The sequence below is a fragment of the Octodon degus genome, unplaced genomic scaffold (genome assembly GCF_000260255.1).
Source record: "Octodon degus isolate 3935 unplaced genomic scaffold, OctDeg1.0 scaffold00201, whole genome shotgun sequence".
NCBI lineage: Eukaryota > Metazoa > Chordata > Mammalia > Rodentia > Octodontidae > Octodon > Octodon degus.
In genome coordinates, this window is record NW_004524777.1 from 99,160 (window position 1) to 125,100 (window position 25,941).

The 25,941-nt window shown below is 36.1% G+C and overlaps 1 protein-coding gene across 1 annotated transcript; it reads left to right on the forward strand.

Moving 5' to 3' along the window:
• Window positions 1-5,935: 5,935 nt before the first annotated feature.
• On the forward strand, window positions 5,936-18,097 carry LOC101565728 (nucleophosmin-like). The gene is made up of 3 exons (XM_012517651.1): window positions 5,936-6,237; window positions 17,511-17,639; window positions 17,728-18,097. Exons 1-3 carry the CDS (start codon window positions 5,936-5,938, stop codon window positions 18,095-18,097), a joined length of 801 nt encoding a protein of 266 aa, XP_012373105.1.
• The last annotated feature ends 7,844 nt before the right edge of the window (window positions 18,098-25,941 follow it).

Genomic DNA, 25,941 nt, shown 5'->3' on the forward strand with positions numbered 1-25,941 from the left:
TCCACTCTCATCCCCCTTTGTGCTACGCCTACTTCCCCTCCTTCCCTTGAGGCTCCCAGGACAGCTATTGGGTTACTTGGCATGTCTAGGCGTGGCTATGCAAAGGAGTTCCCCCTTGGAAAGGGACTCTGAGTCTGGGGTAAACAGTGATCTAGCCACTAGTGAGGCAGGAGTTGAAAAGCGCCTGGAAACTGAAGTCAGGGCAAAAGAGTAATTAGCCAGGGAGTTAGGCTCAGCCCAGTCTATGGAAAAAGAAGGAGAGAGAGTTAAGCGCTTAGAAGCAGCTGAATTCAGCTTATCTCTTCAAAGTTCTGTGCGTGAGTTAGCAGACCTGAAGTGTGACAGGAAAAATTAATGTTTGAAAAGTAAGGATTTTCATACACATGGGAAAACAAACAAAAACCTTCCTAGTCCTGGGCCTGCCTTTCTCATCCCTTTCCTCCTCCTTCTCCTTTTATTTCTTTCTGTTTTTAAAATGTTCATGCCTGCAGAATAGTAGGTAAGATTTTGACAGGAGAAAGAAAGGAGATGTGAAACTGAGGAAATAGCACTAAAAATGAAGGGAGAATAGAATCTGGAACCTGGCTTGAATTTTAAGCAAACTACCACCATCTGTATTTCCCTGGATTCTCTATGTATAAGAAAATTACATATTCTCTAAGGTCCCTTCTAGGGACAGCACTTGGGAGTTTATGTCTATGATCCCTCACACAATGGAGAAAGCCTCGAAGGTTGTACTTGGCCTTGAAGAACTTTCAGTGATAACACAGAGAGGACAAAGAAAACAGCACACAGTACAAAAGGATAGGCCAAACTATAGAATATAGTTGGAAGAGAGTAGAATGCAAGAAGAAGGACTAAAATTGAAAGAGTATATAGCTAGGGAAGACATATGCTATTTAGTGAATTGGGAAGGCTTAAGAAAGACAGGGAAGCAAATAGCACTTTAAATGATAAGGAGAAAGGATATTTGAGCCAAGATAGGAGAAGAAATCAAGCAACATGTGATAACTAGATTGAGGGTCCCCTTATAACCTGTGTAGAGGCTATGTACCAGGAGTTCACAATAGGGTCTCAGTACAGAGGCTGAAAAATCTTTGGTGGAAAAGGACAGAACAGGCACTGAGATGACTTTGCATAAGTCCTGAATTAACCCTATTTCTGTTGAGGATTATGTGAATTTATACAAAAAATAGAGTCAGTATGAATAAAGCAATAGAACAATGGCTAGAAGGGAGTACAGGCATACAGGTGTGGGTTATATATAAAGAAATAAGTAAACAAATACACCTAGATACTTTAATGCTCTCTGGTTGCATATGTGAGATAAAAATGAATGCTGGCATTTGGATCTTGGTTTTCAATGTACAGAACTATAAGAGATATATTTAGATTGTTCCTCTCCCCAGTTGATTTTTCTGGCCTCAATCAAATGAAAATAGTCTACTTGTCATTCGCTCTTATTTTTGTTTTGTTTTGTTTTGTTTTGTTTATGCTTAATTCACCCTCTGAAAGATTGTACTTCTGACTGAGAAAAGTAGACAAACCCTTGTATCTTCTTTACATACTACTTTATCCAGCAAAGGCCCAGAAGTATGGCACATAACAACTAAAAGGCCCTGCAATCCTGAATTTTCTACATATATATTTGTTGGTAATACTACTTCAAAGTGAGGTGGTGATGTAGCACTCCCATCCTCATGTCTCAGTGTTTACTTTTTCAGTATTGGGAATCAAACCCAGGGGTAATATCACACTAAGCTCCATGCAAACCCCATACTTTTTTATTTTAAGATAAAGGCTCATTAAATTGTGCAAACTCACCATAATTTCAGTGATCCTCCTGCCTAAACATCCCATGCATAAAGAATTGCAGGCCTGAACAACTACACTCAGGCACATTCAATCGTTTTAATTTCATACACGAAATTATAGTCACAAGGGCTTACAGGCATAAGTAAAATAATATTACATATACTATAACACAGAAATAAGATAATATGAAAAGGGTAGAATAAGAAGTTTCGCATTACCCACATCATCTCTTTCCCAAGTCCAGGAAGCATGTTGTGGAGGGAGATACAGTCCATGAAAATGAGAGAGTGAAGCGAGCATCTGAACTCCTGGTGAAGTAAAGTGAGTTCTAGGCCAGTCTCTTGACTCCCAGTTGGTACTTGCACACTAGGACTACAGACTCATTCCTTTGTGATGTCAGCCCGTGTGGTACTAGGCACCAGTCTAACCTCCACAGTCCTATATTTCAAGCCCACTCTGAGACAAATGGATCTCCTCAGCCCTACCTCTCCAGGCTAGCATTCACAGACTAAGTCTCAAGCCCCATCATAACAGCAAGCTGATCCTTGTGGGTTCAAGTTTTAGGCAGACTTTTGTATCAGGTAAATCCCAGGGGCCCTAGGTTCCAGAGCAGTGTTTCCAGTCAGTCTCCCGAGTAGCTGCAGCACCAGGAAAATCCCCATAGCATCAGACTACAGACTAACACCTATAGACTCAGCTTCCAGTCTTGTCACAGTGTCAGTCCCACACCAACATCCATTAACTCCAGGCTCCAAGCAGTAACCCCCTCCAAGTGATCTTACCTCTAGGTATGCTGCCCTAGGATATAAGCACATCTCAATGAAACCAGACTCTAGGCACATTTTAATGGATTCGGGCTCGAGACTCTTCCTCAAGAGCCCAACAAATATAACAGACATTATGGCATGTATCTAGATGTTTCATGAAAACCTTAGGCACTCATAGGTGGGGCTTTTCAGAGGTGGCTGACTCTAGAGTGTGTGATAACTAAAGTAGTCCAGTAATTAGCTTACATTGCTCTGTATGTGGGTAATATGTATGGGTGGCACCAACCAATATATTACAGCCTGGAAAAGATAAAAAGGAAGATTTGCTCCTGCTGCTGCTGCTGCTGCTTCTAGCCTGCCCTATCAGGGACTCTTTTTCTGCCATTCCCCTCTGCCATGCCACCTTGCCTTGGAGCCAAATATAAACTGAAACCCCTACAAACTGTGAGATAATATCACCTTTCCTCCTTTAATTTGTGGATATTAAATTTTTGTGCCTGTCACAAAATAATAACTAACACAATGGGTGAGTTGTGCTGGCACATGACTTTAACCTCAGCACTCTGGTAGGCTACGACAGGAAAGTTGCCAATAGTGAGCTAAGCTTGGGTGACTTAGCAGCTTAGCAAGGCTTTATCTCAAAATAAAAAATTTAGAAAGCTCAGGGGGAGCCTCTGTCTAAAAGTCTCAAGTACAACCTCCGGTACTGCTAAATGGATGGATATATAGATAGATAGACAAGTAACAAAAAACACAACAGTATCCAACTATATGAAGAGAGACCTATTAGCCATTTCAGCTTCGAGAACACATATAGGGTAATGGTGAAATTTTTTTTAAAATTCCATGTAAAAGTACTTAAAAAGAAAAGCCCAATACCTATGTCTATGCTGTACATAATAGCTAGCAAAAAGCACCCAAAGAATGGCATTATATAATGATAAAGCTATCATTTCATTCAGAAGGCATAGCAGTTGTGATTACATATGAACTCAATCTTGAGACAATATCTAAAGTAAGTACTAATTGAAATAGAGCAAAAAATAGATAATAATGCAGTACTAGAATGAGATTTCAATTCCACTCTTTCTATAGTGCATACAGTAGTCAAATAAAACATAAAGCACCTGTAAACTGGAATGAAATAGATCAAATGATACTAATAAAAATATAGAGATTTTCTATCCAAAAGCAGATAAATGCATATGCTTTTCAGTGAACATGGAATATCCTCCAGGTAAGTCATATGTTAGGGCACAAAATAAATCTTAGCAAATGTAAGAATGTAAAATCATATTAAATTTCTTTTCCAAATCCAATGCAATGAAACTAGAAAGTGACAGGAGAAAATCATAAATATGTAAAAATTAAACAAAACTCCAAAGAACCAATGGAAACGAAAAGAAAATCCAGATAAATGAAAATGAAAGCAAGGGCTGGGGAGATGGCTCAGTGGAATAAGTGCTTCCCTGGCAAGCGCAAGGGTCTGAGTTCAATCCCCAGTTCCGCAAAAAAAAAAAAAAAAAAAAAAAGAAGCAAAACATTCCACAACTTTGTGTATTCAACAGCAAAGTTCTTTTAAGATTGTTTAATCAATCTTGTGTACCTATATCTGGTAATGTGAGCAACTATTTTGAAGATGACAATATGTAATATAACAACCATTGTTAATTTCTTTTTTATTTTTAAATAATTTTATTGAGAAACAAATAGTAATGAGACAGTTTCAAAACTGACTACTAGCACAGTTTCAATGATTAATACATTACATATTGTTGTCTTAGTGGATATTCATTGTACAAGATACAGACATGATATCCTGTCCATAGACACTATGAGAACAAATCTCTCTATTCATTGAATTAAGAGAATCAAGCTACATATCTATCCTATTTTTAATATACAGATACCAAATGGTCATTCATTTGAATCCCCTTTTTTTGTTTAGTTTTGTCAGAGAAAGGTATTCCATTGTCATTTAAATATTGTAGGTGCATGAATTCAGCAAAATATTCCAATATAGTCCAGTAGCCCATAATAGTAGAGGGTTTTCCGTAAGACTGGCAATATTAGAAGATGTTAACTTATAGAGCTCAGCATATTAATATGGCTTTATTTTTATACTTTGTGTTTATACTTTTCTGCTGGATGGTTAAGACCAAGATAAAGCAAGACCTATATTACAAGAAATGTAACTTTTGTATGTGGTAAAGTCAGTCAAATTCCCTCAGGATTTATCCTGAAGCCCTGTACTGCAGTTTACAGATCCTCTGTCAGTGTCAGCCATGTGGATGAGTCATGGCCATTGCTTGACCAATGTGCTCTCTGTGAAAGCCTGAGAGAATGTTTTCTTTCCATGTGACTCTCCTTAGGCACACTTTACAACATCAGTTGCTTTCCTCTATGGCCCCATAATCTCTTTTGATCAGAAAATTTGAGACACACAATTGTTAATTTCTTAGTATCTTGTTTGAGATTCTTTACCATTTTTATCATTCATTTTTGTGTTGCTTATGTCTGCATTTCTTTTATTGTTTTTATTTTTCTCTTTGAAATTAAAAGTGGAAGCTTATTATCATGAATGCAAACATTGAGAAAATATAATTTAAAGATACACATCTGTCTCAGTTACTCTTCTTTTATTGCTGGGACAAATACCCAACACCAAAAATGGAAGAAGGATAGGTTTATTTAGCTCACACCTACTGGAGGTGTCTGTCCATACTCAACTGGCTCCAAGGCAGAGTAGCACATGGCAGAGAGCAACCTTTCATGGCAGTGGCAAAGAGCAAGAGCACAAAGGGTGTGGTAGCAGCTCAAGCAGCTATCTAGTCCCTATCTCCTTACATTGTAATGTGAATCATCTGTCCCAGGGTAGGTGCAGCATCCATACCCACAATAATGAATCACAAACTGCAGAAGCCATACCATGACTGCATGAAGTTTTTGGGGGACATCTATACACAAATCATAACAACATCTAACTTGGTTCTTCCAGAAATGAATAAAATGAGAACAAATCAATCCTATTATCACCAGAAGGAAGAAAATGGCATTTCAGAGCAGAAACAAAAGAAATGAGGACTAGAAAAGTAAAAATTACTCATGAAACTAAGGAAGTTTTGAAAACTATTATGGACACATGTTCAACTTAACTAAGAAAAAAAGAAAAAAGTCATATAAATAAAGGACAAGATATTAAAGCTTATATCACAGAAATACAAAGAATAGTCCTGGTGTGATTCTGTCCTGCACTTATGTTCTGTGGAGCAGTATTCATTCCCTTTCATCCGTGTTCTGTCCCTAAGAGAACAGATATACTTAAAGTATATCTAAGTGAGTGCCACTACTCCATGGAAGATTTGATGGATATGGACATGAGCCCTCTGAGGGCCCAGAACTATCTCTTTGGTTGTGAACTAAAGGCCAACCAAGTTTACCACTTTAAGGTGGTTAACATTGAAAATGAGCATCAGTTGTCATTAAGAACGGTCAGTTTAGGGGCTGGTACACAGGATGAATTTCATGTTGTTGAGGCAGAAGCTATGCATTACGAAGGCAGTCCAATTAAAGTAGCACTGGCAACTTTGAAAATGTCTGTACATCAAAAAGTTTACCTTGGGTGCTTTGAAATTACACCATCTGTTGTGTTGAAGTATGGTTCAGGGCCTGTGCATATTAGTGGACAGCATTTATTTATTTATTTATTTATTTATTTATTTATTTAAAATAATTTTATTGAGAAATAGCAATGAGACATTTTCAAAACCAATTAATAGGACAGTTTCAATAATTAATACATTGCATACTGTTGTCTTCATAGTGGTTATTCATAGTATAAAATGCAGATATGTTATCCTGTCCAAGAAGATACAGAGTCAGAAGAGGAAGAGGAAGAAGATGTAAAATGCTTTAAGTATATCTGCAAAGTGATCTGTCCCTGGAGGTAGAAGCATGTTTCCACAGAAAAAAGTAAAACTAGCTGCTGAAGAAGATGGCAAGTTCTATGAGAATGAGGATGAAGATGAGGAGGATGATGACGATGATGATTTTTACGATGAAGAAACTGAAGAGAAAGCTCCAATGAAGAAATTGGTAGGAGATACTCCAGCCAAAAATGCACAAAAATCAAACCAGAATGGAAAAGACTCAGACCTGTTAACACCATGATCAAAAGTGCAAGAATCCTTCAAGAAACAGGAAGAATCCTAAAACCCAGAAAGGACCTATTTCTGTAGAAGACATTAAAGCAAAAATGCAAGCAAGTATAGAAAGATTGTTCTCTTCCCAAAGTGGAAGCCAAATTCATCAATTATGTGAAGAATTGCTTCCGGATGACTGGCCAGGAGGCTATTCAAGATCTCTCACAGTGGAGAAAATCTCTTTAAGAAAACAGTTTAAACTGTTTGTTAAAGTTTTCCATGTTTTTTCACTTCTTTAACAGTTGCTATCTGGCTATCCTTTTTATAATGCAAAGTAAGAAATTTCCCTACCATGCTTGATAAATGTTGTCCCGGTCCCATTGTCAAGAATGTGTTCTCTGAAATGCCTGTTTAGTTTTTAAAGATGGAACCACACCCTTTATTTGGTTTTAAGTATATATGGAATGTTATGATAAGATATAGTAGTAGTGGTGGTCAGACATGGAGATGAAAGGGATACAAATATACACGTAAAGTAAACTCAGTATTTTAAAAAAGTAAAGAAAAAGAAATGCATAGAATAGTACTGATTACTATGAGATTTTCCAACACCACTTATTGAAAAGAATACATTTCTTCAAGTGAACATGTTTGACTACTTTCTCAAAAATTAGGTGATTGACTGACTTTGGTTTTGTGACTGCTTCTTTTCTTCTATTCCAATGATTCTCTGGTCAGATTATTATTATTATATATTTTTGCCAATGCCATCCTGATTCTGTCACAATAGTTTGTAGTAAAATTTCAGGTCTGGGATTGTGATGTCCTCTAACTTGTCTTTCTTCCCAAGATTTGCTTTTGCTATTGTAAAACTTCTACTGTTAAAAATGAATTTTGGAATGTTTTCTGTAGATCTGTGAAGTATGCTAATGATATGTTGATTGCAATTGCACTAAACTCAGTATTTTAATAAAGTAAAAAAAAGAAATGAAAAGAATAGTACCAATTACTATGAGATTTTTCCAACACCACTTATTGAAAAGAATACATTTCTTCCAGTGAACACGTTTGACTACTTTCTCAAAAATTAGGTGATTGACTGACTTTGGTTTTATGACTGTATAGCAGTTTTGAGAGTATTGCTATTTTCACTATGTTGGTTCTCCTTGCCCAATAATAAGGGCTTTCTTTCCATTTTCTGATGTCCTCTTCAATCGCCATTTTTAGGGTACTATAATTTTCACTTACAAATATTTTAGAATCTTTGTTGTATTGATTCCTATGTATTCCATTCTTTTAGATGCTACTATGAAGGGTATGGTATTCCTGATATCTTTCTGTGAGTTTGTTTCTTCTCTACAGAGATATTATTGATTTTTTGAGTGATGACTTGTATTCTACCACACAAGATTTTTGGTGGATATGTTGGGGTGTTCTATGTAGAGTATCATGTCATCTGCACATAATGATAATTTAATTTCTTCCTTTTTTATCTGCGTTCCAATTTTTTCTCTTCTCTAATTCCTCTGGTGAATATTTTCAAAACTATACTGAATATGAGTGGTGCTAATGGACATTCTTTTTATGTTCCTGAGTTTAGAGTGCAAACTTTCAGTTTTTGACTATTTAATATAACGTTTGCTGTTGACTTGTCATAAATGACTTTTATAAGATTGAAGCAAATACCATCTATTTCTATATTATGTAGGTTTTTATCATTAATTAGTGTTGGACTCTGTCAAATGCTTTTTCTGCATCTATTGAGATGATCATGTAATGTTTGTCTTTGGTTCTCTTAATATGCTATATTAATATTATTACTTTGCATATGTTGAAATGTTCCTGCATCACTGGGATGAATCTTACTTAGTCATTATGTATAATCTTGATGAGTTGCTGCATTCTTTTTGTTAGTATCTTATTAGTTCTCCACAACAAAGGCAAAAACTAGACTTGTGTCTATCACCATGCACTAAACTGAAGTCAAAATGGATCAAAGTTCTAAATATTAAAATAGAAGCAGTAAATTTTCCAGAAGAGAAAGTAGTAATCTTGAAGACATACATGTAGGCAGAGTTTTCTTGAACAAAGTCCAGACTACAGTGTATATATTACAAAGAATAAACAAATGGGATCCACCTTATTAAAAAGATTTCACAATGAAGAGAATCACCAACAGATTGACAAGACAATCTACACAGTGGGAAAAATTATAGGCAAATATCCCTTAGACAAAAAACATATATAAAGAAACATTGAATACAATGAGATTCCCCAAATTCAAAGACCTAACCCAAAAAAATGCTTCTGAGATGAATACACACGTCTCAGGGAAAGAACTACAAATAAAAAAACAATACATGAAGAAATGTTTGATATCACTGCTCATTCAAAAGATGCAAATTAAAAAACACTGAGGGCTGGGGAGATAGCTCAGCAGAATAAGTGCTTCCCTGGCAAGTGCAAAGGCCTGAGTTCAATCCCTGGTTCAAAAAAAGAAAGAAAAAAAACCCTGAGATTCCATATCACTGTAGAAAGAATGGCTATTATCAAAAGATCAACCTATAAAAAATGCTGGAGCGGCTGTGTGAGAAAAGGAACCGTTCCCCACTGTTGAATGGCAGTGTAGATTGGTTCAACCACTGTGGAAATCAGTGTGGAAATTCCCCCAAAAAGTAGGTTTAAAGATCCCATTTGAAACTGATATACACCCTTTGTTATCTTCCTAGAAGTATTACAAACATCATACTATAGCGATATATGTGCACCCATGTTTATTTATTTTTTTTATCTACTACAAATTTTTATTGACATATGACAATGTTATATAGTACAATAAAACAGTATTTCCATTATTGAATGTTTGTAACATCCCCGGAATTTAAGTATCTTACAAATATTTTAGTCAAAAAAGCAATCTCATAAGAGATATTTTAAAATTAAGTTTATTGGTATAATTTAGATAAACAATGATCACATTCATCATGGGCAATTTGAATCTGTATATGATACATCTCTTTTCCTGTTTATTCAATTTTCCTCCCTTATTATCCTCCCCTCTTCCACTTCTTATTTACAAATCTTTGTTTCTACTTTATGTTTTTCTGATTTTCTCTTTTCCCTTCCATCCCCCACCAGTTCCTCTTTGCTTTTGAGCAACTGCTTCCTATTTTACAATATCTATTATATATTTTGGTTCTTAATTACACTTTCAGATCCTCACACCACAGACTGAAATATTTATGCATATGTGTCAGATCTATTTGACCTAAGAGTTTGGCCTCTTCCAGTAGTTTTAAGCACTGTCAGCATTACTTGAAGTATTTTACAATACCTATTATTATAATATAGAATATGAATAACCTTAATGCTATTATACCATTCATTCTTGTAGTGAGATAAAATTTTCTTAGTCAAGAATTAATTTTTCATATATTCCTCATGTATTTTATTTAGAATTTTAAAATTATCCATATCCTGTATATTCATTTTCTTGGGTTTTTGCATCTGAGTTATATAGTAATATAAAACGATTTCTGTCCATTCCCATCATTTTCTGTGCCCTGGATCAGTTTATTTATGATAAGAATTATAGTATTTCTTACTATAATTATATAAAATGGAACTCATTAAAAAACCTATAAATTTTAGAAATCAAAATCCTTGTATTATAACGGAGGGATCATAAGACTAGTTTCCCATGCCTCACCTGGCTTAGCTCTAGTAACCATTCATCTAACTAATCATTTACCAAAGCCTTGGCTTGAAACTAAAAGTACAAAAAGATTTTTCTCTCATAAAGTATTCTTAAAAGTTAGTCAAATTAACATGAAATCTAAATCATAAGTTCATGTCTTTGATTTCTGGTCAGGAATGCACATAAAATAAGGGTTAACACTATGCAATTTTTTAAAGAAAGCCTGAAATATGGAAAGGTAAAGATAGTTAAGATAGTTATACTACTAATTTCTCTTAATTCATTGAAAATAAAGGAAGTACTGGTTGATTATTGGGTGCAACTTAAACGACTACCAACTGGAAAAGTGATAAGACCGTGGTATATTTAAACAAAGAAATATTATATAGCCAAAAATGGTGCCACTGATACATGTAGCAAGAAATTCAACATGTCCTCCACTCTACTTTCTCTTCAGCCAACATGACCACATATTATGCTTGTTATGATTTTCCTGCTGTCTGTATCTTTCACCAAGTCTTATATTAAAGCCCCTTGCCTAGGTAACAGTACATATTTCAACAAACAGGCACCCTTCATATATTCAACCAGATTATTATGTGAAATTCATTCTATAATATCTGCCAAATAACAGTGATTTTATGTTCTTTTCCTAATTCATCCTTTCCCATTCTTTTCCTCGCACAACACACCTGTGTTTTAAAGTACGTCAGAACACAGAAACGTAAGCATATTATGCATCCTTTAATGATGAGGATAGGTCCTGTGAAATGCAGTATGAGGTGATTTCTTCGTTGTATGCACACAGAGAGTGCATATACACAAACCTAGATGGTATAGGTCCATCACTCCACGTGGTCTCCGGTTACGGAGTATTGCAGCAGCCAATTCTCCTCTGTGTAGATGATCCATCACCGCTAACAGCTGGATAATGACAGTTACTGAAGGTTTCAGTCCATATTCAGCTGGGTCCAAGGCAGAGCAGCACATAGAAAGTAACCTCTCATAGCAGCGGCAAAGAGCAAGAGCTGCACCCATGTTTATAACACCACAATTTGTAATAGCTAAATCTTGGAAACAACCCAAGTACCCAGCAACTGAAAAACAGATAAGAAACACATGGTCTTTTTATGTAATGGAGTAATACTATGCCATAAAAGGATAGAAAAGAATAAACTTCGGGCTTTCATAGGTAAATTGATGCCACTCAAGACCATGCTCATAAGTTAGAAATATCAGATCCGTATTGTGTCACTAGTGTGACATACTCAATAAGTAGATAAAAACCAATATGTATAACAGAAATTATGAAAAGAAATAACAAAGTGTGATAGGGCAAAGAGGTAAGGAAGAAATGGAAAAAGAAAAAATATATCTATACACATGATAGTTAAGATAGTAATACAGGTAATTTATCTTAATTCACTGAAAATAAACGTGTGGTAATATTGTTTGGACAAGATATCATGCTTATATCTTGTACTGTGAATAACAACTATGAAGACAACGATATACAGTGTATTAATTGTTGTAACTTTCCTACTAATCTGACTATAAACTCTGTTTTACTGTTATTTTAATTATTTGCTTCTTTACTTATATGCTAATATTTGTAATCTGAGCAACTACTTTGATGACAGTAATGTGCAATATAACAAACATGGTTGAATGCCTTTCATCTTGCTCTTTTAAATGTGTACCATCTCTAATGCCTTAACAATTAGTATTATACTCTCTTTAAAATAAATTACAAAATAGAAAGTAAAAGGGAGAAGGAAAAATTAAGGTTAATTGAAAGGAAGAGTTAATGTTTAATTGTTTGATCAATCTTGCATACCCATATCTTGTAATCTGAGAAACAAATATGATAATGCCAATATGTAATATAACAACCACTGTTAATTTTTTATTCTTGTTTTGAAATTCTGTACCATTTGCATTGTTTTATGTTGCTTTGCTTCTTTCTTTGTTCTTAATATTTGTTTTTGGTTTTCATCTTTAAAATAAAAAATACTTTATTCTTAGAAAAAGATTTCTATGCTCAATTAAATGTGCACGAACTGAGTAACCTAAAATAAATGATTGAATTCCTACAAACATACAGTCTACCAGGACTGAAGTACAAAATAATAAAAAAAACCTAAACTCATCAATAAAGAGCAAAGAGATTCAGAGCCCAATTAAATCCATTAGCGCATGGTATGCTCACTGGTGAGGTCTACCAACCAATTAAAGAACAATTAATATCTATCCTTCTCAAATTCTTCCAAAAAATGAATAATATGGAACCTTTGCAAACTCATAAGGCAAGCATGACCCTAACACCCAAGCCTGATAAGATAATTGTGGAAAAAAATATAGGTTAACATATTTAACCAAGGAGATGACAGATCTGTACACTTAAAACTTTAAAACATTAATGAAATAAACTGACAAAACACAAACTGGTGAGAAGATAGCCTATTTTCATGGATGTAGATAATTAATATTATTAAGTTGTTCATATTATGTAAGGTGCTCTATAGATTATCTGTAATCTCATGAAAGTTTCAATGACTTTTTTCAGAAATAGAAAATGCAATACTAATAATGCATGAAATTACAAAGATCCTGAGTTACCAAAGCAATCTGAGAAAAAAAGAAAAAAGATGGAAGCATCATTACTACCTGACATCAAAATACACCATAAAACTAAAACAGTCAGTGAAACATAGTTTTGGCTAACATATACATGCAAATAGAACAGAATAGAAATCTAATAAACAAATCCAGACATTTAAATCAATTGCTCTTTGACAAAGTTGTCAATAACACTCCATGGGAACAGAAGTGTCTCTTCAGTAAATGATAATTAAGAAAACTGAATATTCACATGCAAAAGAATAAAATTTCGCCCTTGTCTCACAGCAAACACAAATGCCAACTCAAAATAGATTAAATACTTAAACATAAAACATGAAACTCTAAATTTACCAGAAGAAAAGAGAAACAAAGAGATGCTTTTGTATACGCTGTCATTCTTTGTTATCTGTGGAAGATCAGCTCCAGGTTATCTCTTGGGTGCCAAAATATGCAGATGCTGAGGCCCCTTATTACATAAACTGATGCATTATTTGTTTATAAAGTATGCACATTTTCCCAGACTTTATTTATTTATTTATTTATTTATTTATTTATTGTGCCAGGGATTGAACTCAGGACCCTGCGCTTCCCAGGCAAATGCTTATTCTACTGAGCTATCTCTCCAGCCCCTTCCCAGACTTTGAATTGCTCCTAGATTTCCCATGTAAACCAATAACATGTAAATATTGCTTAATTTTTTGTTGCACTGTGTTTGGAGAGAATGATAACAGAAGTTTATATATTCTTAGAACAGACACAATTTTCCTCAAATATTTTAAATCTGCAGTTGTTTGAAGTCAGAGATACAATACTCATTGGTATGGAGAGCTGCTGTGTAATTCAAAAGTACAGCAAACAAAAGGCAATACACCTAATTAGAATTGACTCAAATTAAAATGATTCTTTACTGAAAAGGAAACAATAGAGTGTGTAGATCATTTAATAAGTGGGAGAAAAATACATTCACATCACACACCTGATAAGCAGTTTATATCTAAAATAAGTAATGAACTAAAACAATTCAATAGCAAGGAAACAAAGAACTGAACTGTAAAATGCTAAAAAAGATTTGACCAGTTTTGAAAAGAAGACATACAAACGATCAAAATTGCATAAAAAAGCTGACCATCATTATCAGTGAAATGCAAATTAGAGCTATAATGAGTTATTACATCATACCTGTTAGAATGAACATTATAAAAAAGATGAAAGATAACAGGTGTTGGCATTGATGTTGGGGGAAAAAAACTGTCTTTCCTGTTAGCAAGAATATCAATTAACATACAGCCACTACAGAAAACAACATGGTGCATGTCACAAAAAAGAGAAGTACCATATGATGCAGAAATATTGTTACTAGATATAAAACAAAAGGAATTAAATTAGTATGTTGAAGTTATATTTGCACGCTCATATCCTTTAGAACATTATCCACAACAGCCAAGATATGGAATCAACTTAAGTGCCCATCAATAGGTAAATGGACAGAGAATAGGTATTAAATAATAAGCAATGTTATCCCCACAGGTCATTTAAGACAATAAGAATAATCCTGGAGACTTATATGATAAATCAAATAATCCAGGCACAGAAATCTAATACTGTCTCATTTAACTCATATGAATTTAAAAATATTGAAAACATAGAAACAGAGAATATACTGCTAATTTCCAGGGATTGGAGAAATGAGTAGAGACAAAGAATTGTTGGTCAAAGGGTATGAAGTTTCAGTTATGAAAAATGAATGATGTAGTGAGATCTATTAGACACCATGCTGATTATAATTTTTAATAATGTATTGAATATTTAAAATTTTTCAAGGAAATGGCTGATTTCTGTGTGTCTGTGCCAAAGCCTGATGTGCTCATAGGTGGGGCTTTGGATCATGGTTGTGTGATACTGGATGTTTACTGATTGGTTAATAAAATTCCAGGTATGCGTGATGGATTTACAGAAGAGAAAAGACCACTTTAGGTTTAAGTGGAACAACTACTAGGGTTACAACGTTTGTGAGATAAAAAGGCAAAGAAGGAAGGCTCTCAACTTCCTGCCTGTCATACCATGACCTGTTTCTCCTCTGATATGCCCCTCTGTTGTGTTTCCCTGCATTGAAGTTAGCTGACTGTGGATTGAAACCTCTACAAACTGTGAGCCAAAAATAATTTCCTCTTTTCACTTGTGAATGTTGTGTGTTTTGTCCTAATAATGAGAAAAGAAACTAAGAGAATACTAGATCTTAAATATTTACCACAAAAAATAGAAATATAAGAAGTGATAGATGTATTATGAAACTTGATTTTAATCATTTCACATTGTATACTTATGTCAGGACATAGAATTTTATGTGATAAATGTATAATATTTATTTATTAATTATACCTTAATAAAACTGGGAAAATAAAATGAAAACACCAGAATACTAAATAACAACTAAGCAATCACAATATTGCTTGGCAAGATGTGTACCCCAAATTTTAAGGCCAACTCTAAGCTCTTTTCTCCATTGCATGCTGATATAAGCTGCACATGCTTCTTGTAAACATAAAAAATATCCATTTAACTAGGGATTCAAAACAACATTTAAAAACTTCACCCTAAAATCTTACTTATAGGACTGAACATACAGCTCAGTGGTAGTTGAATGCTTCCTTTAGGATGCCTGAGGCTCTAAGTTCGATTTTTAGCACTGAAAAAAAAACTTGCTTGGAGGACAAGCATCACTAAGATATGAAGATATTTTTTTATCTAGTTGTTTTTATGCAAAATATTGTGATAATTTTATTCTTCTTCAGTCTTGTGTGCCATTTTATGCCTGGCACAAAAAAAAATTAAATGAAATCAGTCAATCAAGAAAAGTGAAAAGGAGTTAAATTACGGTAAAGCAGGAACATAAAGAATATAAATTATTAATACTAAAATACTTTTTCCCTTAAGATTGGTGACATGCCATATATATCATTTGTGCTATAATACCACACATTCATATACACACTGGGTTTGCTTTGAAAAAACTGGAAATTTGATCACTTTCTACCAATATCAGAGACTGTCACAGTGTAGAAGGAACTAATAAGTTTGTATGATTTAGAGGGGAAAAATGAGAACCTGCACATGAAATGTACAGGCATACAGATTTATGTTCACTAGTAGAAAAAGATTTCTAATAATCAGCATGAAGGCACAGATCAGCCCATCTCTAGAGCTCCAGATACCCAGTGTCATTCTTTTCAGCATATGTCTTCAGCCTGGCTGGGTACAGAATGACTCCTCCAAGAAAGAGGTTAACCCTTAAATTATTCTCTATTCAACTTTTAAAACCAACGCTTTATAGAAAAGCTCTTCAGGCCTTCTTTGTGTCTCTACTCAGTGAGGTTTAAGGTGACCTTCATGAAAAGCCTGGACATTAACTAGGCAGGCCAGGGCTATCACTTGTCCTGGAGCAATTCTAATGGAAAACATAAGGAGGAAGCAAGTGCAAGCTCAGGTGTACATGCTGCAAGAAAAACTACTACTAAGTGTCAAGGATTGATTCTCTGGATATATCAATAGAAGCCAATGCATACAAAGGCATTGAGGCAAAGGCTGTGAGAAGACCAGACCAGTGATGGAAAATCTTTCAGAGCTTTCAATGATACAAAGAGCCTGCTGTGCCACATGTGCCACAAGTTTGCCACCACTGGCCTGGATTTTAGGATAGGTATAGGGCAGAGAGGAGACATTGTCTGAAGGAGTGACCATTCAATTCTATGGGCTTTTCAACTCTTCTTGAGTAATCCATGTTACTGGCAGACCAGAGCCAGTTCCTATTATAAGTGTTTCACACACTTTAACTACATTTTAACAAAAGCCTCTGTTATAGGTCTTTTCATTATCATCCTTATCTTTCAGATAAAAAATCAATACAGAGAGACCAAGGACTTTTTCCATGATCGTATAGCTAAAAAAAGCCAATGGATCTAGTACTCTCATACAGACTTCTTGAGGCCAGTGAATTTAATCAGTAGCTCCAAAAGTATAATCTTTGATCAGTAGCAATGCCATCACTTGAAAATTTGCTTTAAATGCAAATATAGTAATTATAGTCTGATTCTAGACAAACTGAATCAGAAATTTGTAGGGATAGGCCTAAATGTCCATATTTTAGCAAATCTTCCAGGTAATTCAGATGCTCATTCAAATTTCAGTGCCAGGACTGTAAAACACCTTTCAAGTGAATTCTCTCTCCCAGCCAGAGACTCTACTTTCCCCAGAGAGCTATGCAAAACAAATCTAGCTTTACTTTAGTATTAAAGTCCTTCATATGGGGGGGGGACAACTAGACACAAACCTTAACAAAAGGCAGTTTACAATGATTCCAAATATTTAGGAGTAGGACAGTGCAACTAAAGATACTCATGAAGATGAACTTCCAGAGATGATTCAGAAGATGGCAAAACTGATGTGATACCTGTGCTCAGATTCTTCCAGGAGAACTACAACATGGAGCGTGGGTTCTGAGCAGAGGGCTGTTTCCCGGTGTCCGGCGGTTGCCAATTACTCCCATTGGAATGATGGCAGCCATGAGGAATGGCATCACCAGCTGCCGGATGCGGCAGAGTAAGTAGTCCTGTGACTCCCCTGTGATCAGCGGAGACCCCTAGCAGGACCACAACTATAGCAGTGCCAAGTCCTCCAACTCCCAAAGCACCTCACCAGCCAGCGACTCCATCTCCTCCTCGTCGTCGTCTTCAGCTGATGACCACTACGAGTTTGCCACCAAGGGAAGCCAGGAGGGCAGCGAATACAGTGAGGGAAGCTTCCACAGCCATGAAAGCCACAGTGAAACGGAAGATGATAGAAAGTCCAGCACAAAGGAGGCCAAGGATACCCTGAGGAACAGCAGGTACGCCTCCCAGCACAAGAAGCACCAGCACTTTGCCAAGGCCAGGAAGGTCCCCAGGGACATGCTGCCCCTCAAAAAGAGACGCACAGAAAAAACCCCAGGGAGTGACGAGGAGACAAAAGGCAACTGGGTTGCTGCTGCACTTAGCAAGGATTCGGTCCTGTTTGAATAACATCACCAATCTGAGGGCAAAGGGGCAGAAGGGACAAAAGAAAAACACAAAAAATTGAAAACAAGTCACTGATTTGTTTTGAACATATGGCCATTTAATTTCAGAATGTCAGAGATTTCTACTGATTTGTGGCAATACCAGCAATTTTTTTTCTTTTTCTTTTGGTTTGGTTTTCCTTCTTTTCTTTTTCTTTTTTTAATTTGCCTCCCCCCCCCTTTGTTTCGGACCCTGAAGAATTTTATGTTTAAAGGAGATTGAAGCCATAGAACTCATTTCTGACAGTCAGCTGTTTTACAAAGGCTTTTCATTATCTAAAGACAAAACCGAAAAAGCCAAACTTCCCGTTGCTTCCTATGGCCTGTCCGAGACATGTGGCTGATCTTCAATACCACGACACACACACACACAACACCTAGGAGGCTCAAGCGCAAAAGTAGCCATTGTCCAGACCCAGCCCATACACAGGTTTAAACAAAATCAGGTGCTCCTTCAGTTATGTACACTGAGTCCAGGCACATTGGAGAGAAAGCAGAGCCCTGCGTGCCCCCAGGAGCAGGCCCATGCCTGTGGCGCCCAGCATACCCAGCGTGCCCGGCAGGAAGGCCTAGGTCTTGCCCTGCAGTGAGCGCAGGGCTCGGCCACCACCTTTCGGGCCTCTTAGCTTTGAAACCCGGCACCATCTCACAGGTTGAACGCAGGACTCTTCAGACACATCAGGTGTCAGCAACTAAGGAGGAAAAAGGAGGTACATTTTTAGCGATGCTAATTATCGAATTTTATTGACTACTAGATCAAGACAATGTTCTAAAAGTCATAAGCCTAAAGGTTGACCCTGCACACACACACACACACATGTACACACACACATGCACTCACATACGTGCGCGAATACACCCCCCCCCAGACTTAAGAGAAACCGACACAGAAAACAGGCCATGTCTTAATTGCCTGAGTGAAAAGCAATCAAACCCAACTAATTACAGTAGCTGCTAAGAAAGGAAATTATGCTGTAGATTCTTTTCTGTCTAGCAAAACTATTTGATAAAAAAGTAGAAAAAACTAAGGAACCTGCCATTTAGTGATGTGATATATTTTTTAAAGATTTGAGGCACATTGATGGACATAAACAAGTAAAACATGAAAAACAAATAAAATCATAAGTCCTATACTGCCTTCAAGGAGTTTGCAATTAATGTCAGTCAGGATTCATTTTTGAAAAAACAGTGATTTTCCACATTCAGCCAGTGTAGCTAGCAGAAATTTCTAATCTACATGCATGGATTCCTTTGGAGAAAAAAAAGAAAAAGAAAAAAATGACAAAAACAAACATTTTTTATTCAAAAATAACAAAGTTCTTGTAAGGTAAATAATGTATTTAGCATGAAGCATGAATTATTTTTGTATAAATATAGAAATAGAGAAAAATTTATGCCTCTAATTTTTAAGCCCTTAGGCTTAGAGGTTCTTTTCTTTTTTTTGGATTATTTTGTTTTAGTGTTTTGAAGCAGGTGTTTAAGGTTTAACCTTGTTCAGGGACAAATTCTGACTGTTGGGGAACTTACTCTGCAATATAGAAAATATCTTCAGGCTCTGGTAGAGCTTGGATGGTTGAACTCTACACTGTCTTGTCTGCACTCAGCCACAATCCCTGACTCTCTGCTGAAGAGTGTGTCCTTTCTCTTTGTTTTACATGTTTAACATGATGCAGTAATTTGAGGGCAAACTTAGCAGCAAGTGTGTATGACAGAATCAAGAGAATTATGGGATGCTTACTTGAGAATATCATTACCATGATTGGGTTGTAGGAGAAAAAAAAGGCAGTGAATAATTATGCAAATTCGCCAGAAGGGGAAACATGCTAAAACATGCTTATTAGGTGAGGGTGTGAGATAGGGAACCTATGAAGGAGGATGAGACCCTGGTGGGCTAGGAAGGTCAGCAACAGCCACTGCGGTTGGTAGGGGCTGACCTTCTTAACACCTCAGCACACTAACCAACCTGGAATTAAGACCACCTACATTGGGAGAGCTGAATTTCAGCTCTCACACAGACCAGAAACTCCTGTTATCTTTGCCTAAACAAAAAAAAGAAATAATTTTTTTTTTCTTTTTTGGAGATCCAAAGAGAAATCGTTAGAAGAATATGATCTTCCATTCAGATGGAGGGAAGTATTGAAATACGAACGAAAACATCCACGACCCTGGCTCAGGATCTGATGTTTGAGGAGGAAGAGCGAACTGAAGTGACCTTGAACTTATGGTGGGAGACATTGGTGAGCCAGAACCGGGCCCACCTGGCAGGATTAGGTCCTGGCAGGACTCTACCAGCCGGGATGCTGGGAAGTAACTGATGCATTCCCCAACCTACCTTTCTGTGGGCCAGTGATGAGAAGAACTAGAAGACATTTGCACCTATAAGGAAGGTCAAATTCTTTAGCTATCTTGACCTTAAATCCACCCAGGGTGTAGATGGGACGATGGGTGTGTTTTTGCACTGCTCCATTCCCTCCTTCTCCCCACTGTCTGATGCCATAAAAGTCATCCACAGCTCTGAGACCTGGACCAAGCTTTGATTTGTGCTGTCATCTGACCAAACCCAAAAGACCACCACCGCCTCAGTCGCCCACACCCAAGAAATCCAGTTCCTACTTCCCTCGGGAAGGGCAGAGGTGAACTTCCAGCGCTGTTTCTGGCAGGGGACTTCTTCCAGTGAAAACCTTCACAGTGGCTGTCTCCCCTCATTTCATTTTCCTAAAGGGGCATAGAGGCCTCTTTTAGAAAAGAATAAAATGCAATGTGTGTGAAAAAAATAATAAAGTCCTTAATTTGGCATCAAATTATCTGTTCAGAAATACTGATCCCTATCCTTTACATAAAAAAAGCAGATGGTATCAGGAATTTATTCCACTTACCTTATCCCCTCACAAAGGTTTGTTTCTCTTCACCCATCCTGAGTTCGTTCTTCACTGTGCTCTGTCATTCACATTCTATCTATTAATGCCCTCTCCTAATAATATTATTAATTACCTTCTCACTGGTGTCCACTCCTTCTACCTCCAAATATATGCAAATTTCTCCCAATGAGGGGAAATTTTTCCATTTCCATTGAGTCCTTCTTAAATTATTGTGCTTGTAGTTTACTTCAAAAGACTAAAACTTGTCAGCATCAACCCCATGCAAACCTTGACCCAGATGCTTCACTTTCTTCTGAAAATATCTCTCAGCCCAGTCTTGTAAACATTCAATACCAGCCTCAATAATTTAGTGACACCTAAGATTAATTACATTCACTTAAAAATTTCTCATCAACATCTAAAAATTACTAGTTGGAATGCAACTCCTATTGGGGAGCCTCTGCATATAAAGAATAAGTGTCTCATATTTTCTTCTACCAACAGTATACCCAGAAAGCTGTGTGCCAGATTCCATATGTATATGACAAAAATCATGAAGTCTTCCATGGCATTATATCCTGAAAATAACAAGACTATCAGTTTATCAGAATTATTTGATCTTCAATTATAGCTTATCCACAGACCTATTTAAAAATAAGTCAGATAAGGCCCAAAACTGGTAAATAACTTTAACAAAACTATGCAGTTAGGTAGTGGCAACATTGATATTTATACAGCCTCTTCTCAGACAACAAAACTCTCAATAAGATTAATTGCAATTAAATTGTTGTCTAACATACACTGCAATATGCCATGTACATTTTAAAAAATAGTGTTAGCAAATAAGCTACATTTATAGAGGATTTTTTTAATTTTAAAATTTATTTATTTTTATTTTTTGGTTTTTTAGAGACAGGGTCTCACTATGTAGTCCAAGCTGGCCCCAAACTCTAGCTGATACACGTGCTTCAGCCTCCCAAATTCTGGGATTACAGTTGTGCACCACACGTGGCTTAAGCCTAAAAATTAAATGTAGTGAACATTTATTAAGATGATGACAATAAATTGACAACATTTTCTGGAGAGTTGCCCCCCAGGTCATCACAACTGGTCCTTAAACACATGGCTGTGGCTCACCCATGACCACATTCATTGCTGTTCTAAATCCTTCCTGGCTTCCATCCAAACAACTTCAAGGCACCATGAAGAGAGAGAGGTAGAGACAGTCACTCATTTCTCCTGCAGCAATAACCAATGAAAACAGAGTATGTAACCCATAACATGAAAAGTCCACATGGAGCCTCATTCAACTTGAACAATTGCCAATTCTGTCAAATATGCCAACCCACCAGTAAGGTATTTATGACACAGAATCTTTATTTTTCCAACAGTATGAGCAGAAGCTACAGATGTTGAAACACTAACCATGATTTAATATGTGTTCTTCAATGTGTTAAGTCTCTTTGTGAATTATTTTATTTCACACAATGATATTTTAAGATAGAGTCTATGTATTCACTTCAGGAATGATGCAACAGAGTGTAGGGATGTGACAGGCCTAACATCATTATGCAAGAAAGTACATAAACTTTGATTTGGAAGTAGATATTTTTAACAGAAATTATTTGCAGTTTCAAGCACAGAATCTTCGCTTTCATATCTAAGAGTGAAAATGGAGGCAGGACACAGTAGGAGAGGGTAACATTGAGTTCTGACTGGGAATTCCTCACCTACTGAGTAAAAGAGGGGAGGTTTCTCCAACTGAAATTTGAGTGCAAATCTAAATTTTCAGAGCATTTATGAGAGGCAGATATATTTGTAAGTATTTAATAACTTTGACTCTCAGTCTATCATTTTCTACCTCATCTCAGTCTTGGCACAAGTAAATTCCCTTGTTTTAGATATATTGGGGATGTTCTTTGCTACTCCTAGAAGATCTATTTGTGAATGTGAGGGGTTGGAAGAAATTAGTCCCTCGTGACTAAGTTATTCTTCTGCAGCTCCTGGTTCAGTCTCCTCCACAGTTGAAAGTATCTAGCAGTGACACTAACTAGTGCTCTGAATGTTTCTGGAATGCCATCTCTTGTAAGGCAAATTTTATCCACAATACGTGTTGTTTTACTGTATTCATTTTACCAAACATAGTTTTGACAGTGAAGGGGTAAATGTACTGGATTTCATAGTCTGTATAAGGGATCCAAGTGTACTTTTAGAAAACAGCTTTCTAAGTTCTTTGAGAAACTCAAGGGGAGGAAGCCTTACCATTTGAGTGTTCATGTTACAAAGTGGTATACCTTCCACTTTTTAATCTTATTTTCTCTCCATTGTTCTCCCCTGCTGCTGCTAATATGCTTATTTTTCTTTTTTTCCCATAATTTTATTGAGAAACAAATAGCAATGAGACAGTTTCAAACCAAATTGGTAGGATAGTTTCAATAATTAACACATTGCATACGTTCTTCCTAGTGGTTAATTGCTGTACAATATGCGGACATGATATCCTATTTACATATGCTTATTTTTCTAAATCTTTAGTTCTATCATCTCACTGTGTTCCATATCTCATTTCCTTGATTTTTTTTTGCAGACTTTGGGTCTATAAAGTCTTAAAAGGGTGGTTCTTAAGTGGTTCACCTGAAAGTTACTAGGGGATTCTCTAATGGTTAGTTTTCTAATGTAAGTGATCCATCTCCCACTCATATTCTCTTTCTACCTCTCTCAGCTACCACTGGTAACTGTTAACCTCTAAGCCTCTTGTTCCTGGCAGCATTTTTTACCTTGAAGTCAGGTTCCTCTTTGGCAAAGTGGAGTCAGAGACAAGCCTATGATATTGCAGCATCTCAAATAAACCTTTTCTGATATGTATGACCAGATTATTAATCAGCATGTGAACAGTGGAGCACATATTCAGGACATAACTTTCAGAACTCTGTAGGCTCTATTAAGTGTTCCTGAAGGGATTTTAGGTTCACTGTGGCCAAAGATAGTGTTTGACAGGGTATTTCCTTTGCTACAATAAAGAATTGTCACTTATATAAGAGCTGTTCTTATGAAATTTGTGCATTCCAAGAAGATACTAGAGTATCTACTAGATGTAACTCTTTTAGGCAGTACTATCTTTCTAGATTACCTGAAGCCCCAAATAGCCATGACCAGAAGACTAAAAATTATCTGACTGAAAAAACTCTCAGAAAGGGGTAAACTCCTGAAACCTGATATTCCACCCAAGTGAGTTATAAACTGGCAGTTCTCACTTCTAAGTAATAAGTACTATGGAAGATAAACATTTCCAATAATACTTTTCATCAGTTTTGCTCAACTACACTTCTTTACAATGGCTGAACTGCACTACTCTGAGGTACTACGTCCCTCCAAGTTAATATAACAAGCCTTTGTAATGGGATAGTTGACCTTGTGAGAAACAACCTTCCTTTAAAAATATCTAACAAATCACTGAGTACAGTACAGATTGCTTCAGAAATAGACACATGACCAATTTGGCCCATTGCTATTTAATACTTTACTTTAGTATAGTATAGTGCAGTTATAGTATACTGTTTTATAGTGTATTTTTGAGATGCATGGTAAATATACTCATTGTGCTGGAATTTGTATGTGCATGCATTTTGATCCTTTTTACTTCCCCTTCCCTCTACTCCTTCCTTTATTTCTCAACTCCAGATTTCCCTCCTATCATTCAAAAAAATCTTTCATTCATTGATCCTTTGTATTGCTTTTTAGTTCTATTTTCTTTAATTTACACTATAATTCTTGTGATTTATTTCCTTCTATTGGTTTCAGATTTGAATTATTCTTGTCTTTCTAAGATGTTGAGGTATATCATGTAGTAATATAACTACACCTGCTAGTTTTGGGATTCTGGTTCAATGAAATTTCCTTTTTTGTATTTCAGTTACAGTCTTTTGGATAAAGTGTGTTTCATATAAACAAAATACGGTTCTATTCTGTTTTTTTGATCCAATCTTCTCATCTGTGTCTTTTGTTTTTTTCCCATAATTTTATTGATAAACGAATAGCAATGAGACAGTTTCAAATCAAATTGGTAGGACAGTTTCAATAATAACACATTGCATACATTCTTCCTAGTGGTTAATTGCTGTACAAGATGCAGACATGATATCCTATTTACAAACACCATTAGAACAAATTACTCTATTCATTAAGAGAATGTAACTATATATCTATCCTAACCACTTTGAATACACAGATACAAAATGGACATTCATCTGTATACCCTTTTGTTGTTAAGTTCTGTTATTTGAATATTATAGGTGTGTAAACTCAGTAAAATATTCTAAAAGAGTCCAGTAGCCCATAATAGTATTGGGTCTTCTGCTTGACTGGCAATGTCAGAAATTGTTGACCTGAGTCCCCTACAGCTCAACATAACAGCATAGCTTTACTTCTTATATTTTGTTTTTATACTTTTCTGCTGGATGGTTAAGACAAAGGTAAAGCAGGACCTATGCAACAAGAGTTGTAGCTTTTGGGTCTGATAAGGTCAGTGAAATCCCCTCAGGCTTTATCCTGAGATCTTGTACCTCAGATTGTAGATCCTTTGTCAGTGTCAACCATGTGGATGAGTCATGGCCATTGCTTGGTCAATGTGCTCTCTGTGAAAGCCTGAGAGAATGCTTTTTCTCCATGTGACTCTCCTTAGGCACACTCTACATCATTGATCACTTTCCTCTTTGGCCCCATAATCTCCTCGATCAGAAAACTTGGGACACTACTGAGTTACATGACGTTACAGTACAAGTTCTCACATGTGTCTTTTGATTGGACAATTGAAATCCTCAATTTATTTGGGATTAATCTTTTCCTTTCATGTAAAAATTTATGTAAACTCCCTGTGTGAATTGCATTCATTATGCCCTATTTTGATAGGTTGTGTTTCCATTGTCTTTTTTGTTGTTGGTTTGTATTTTAG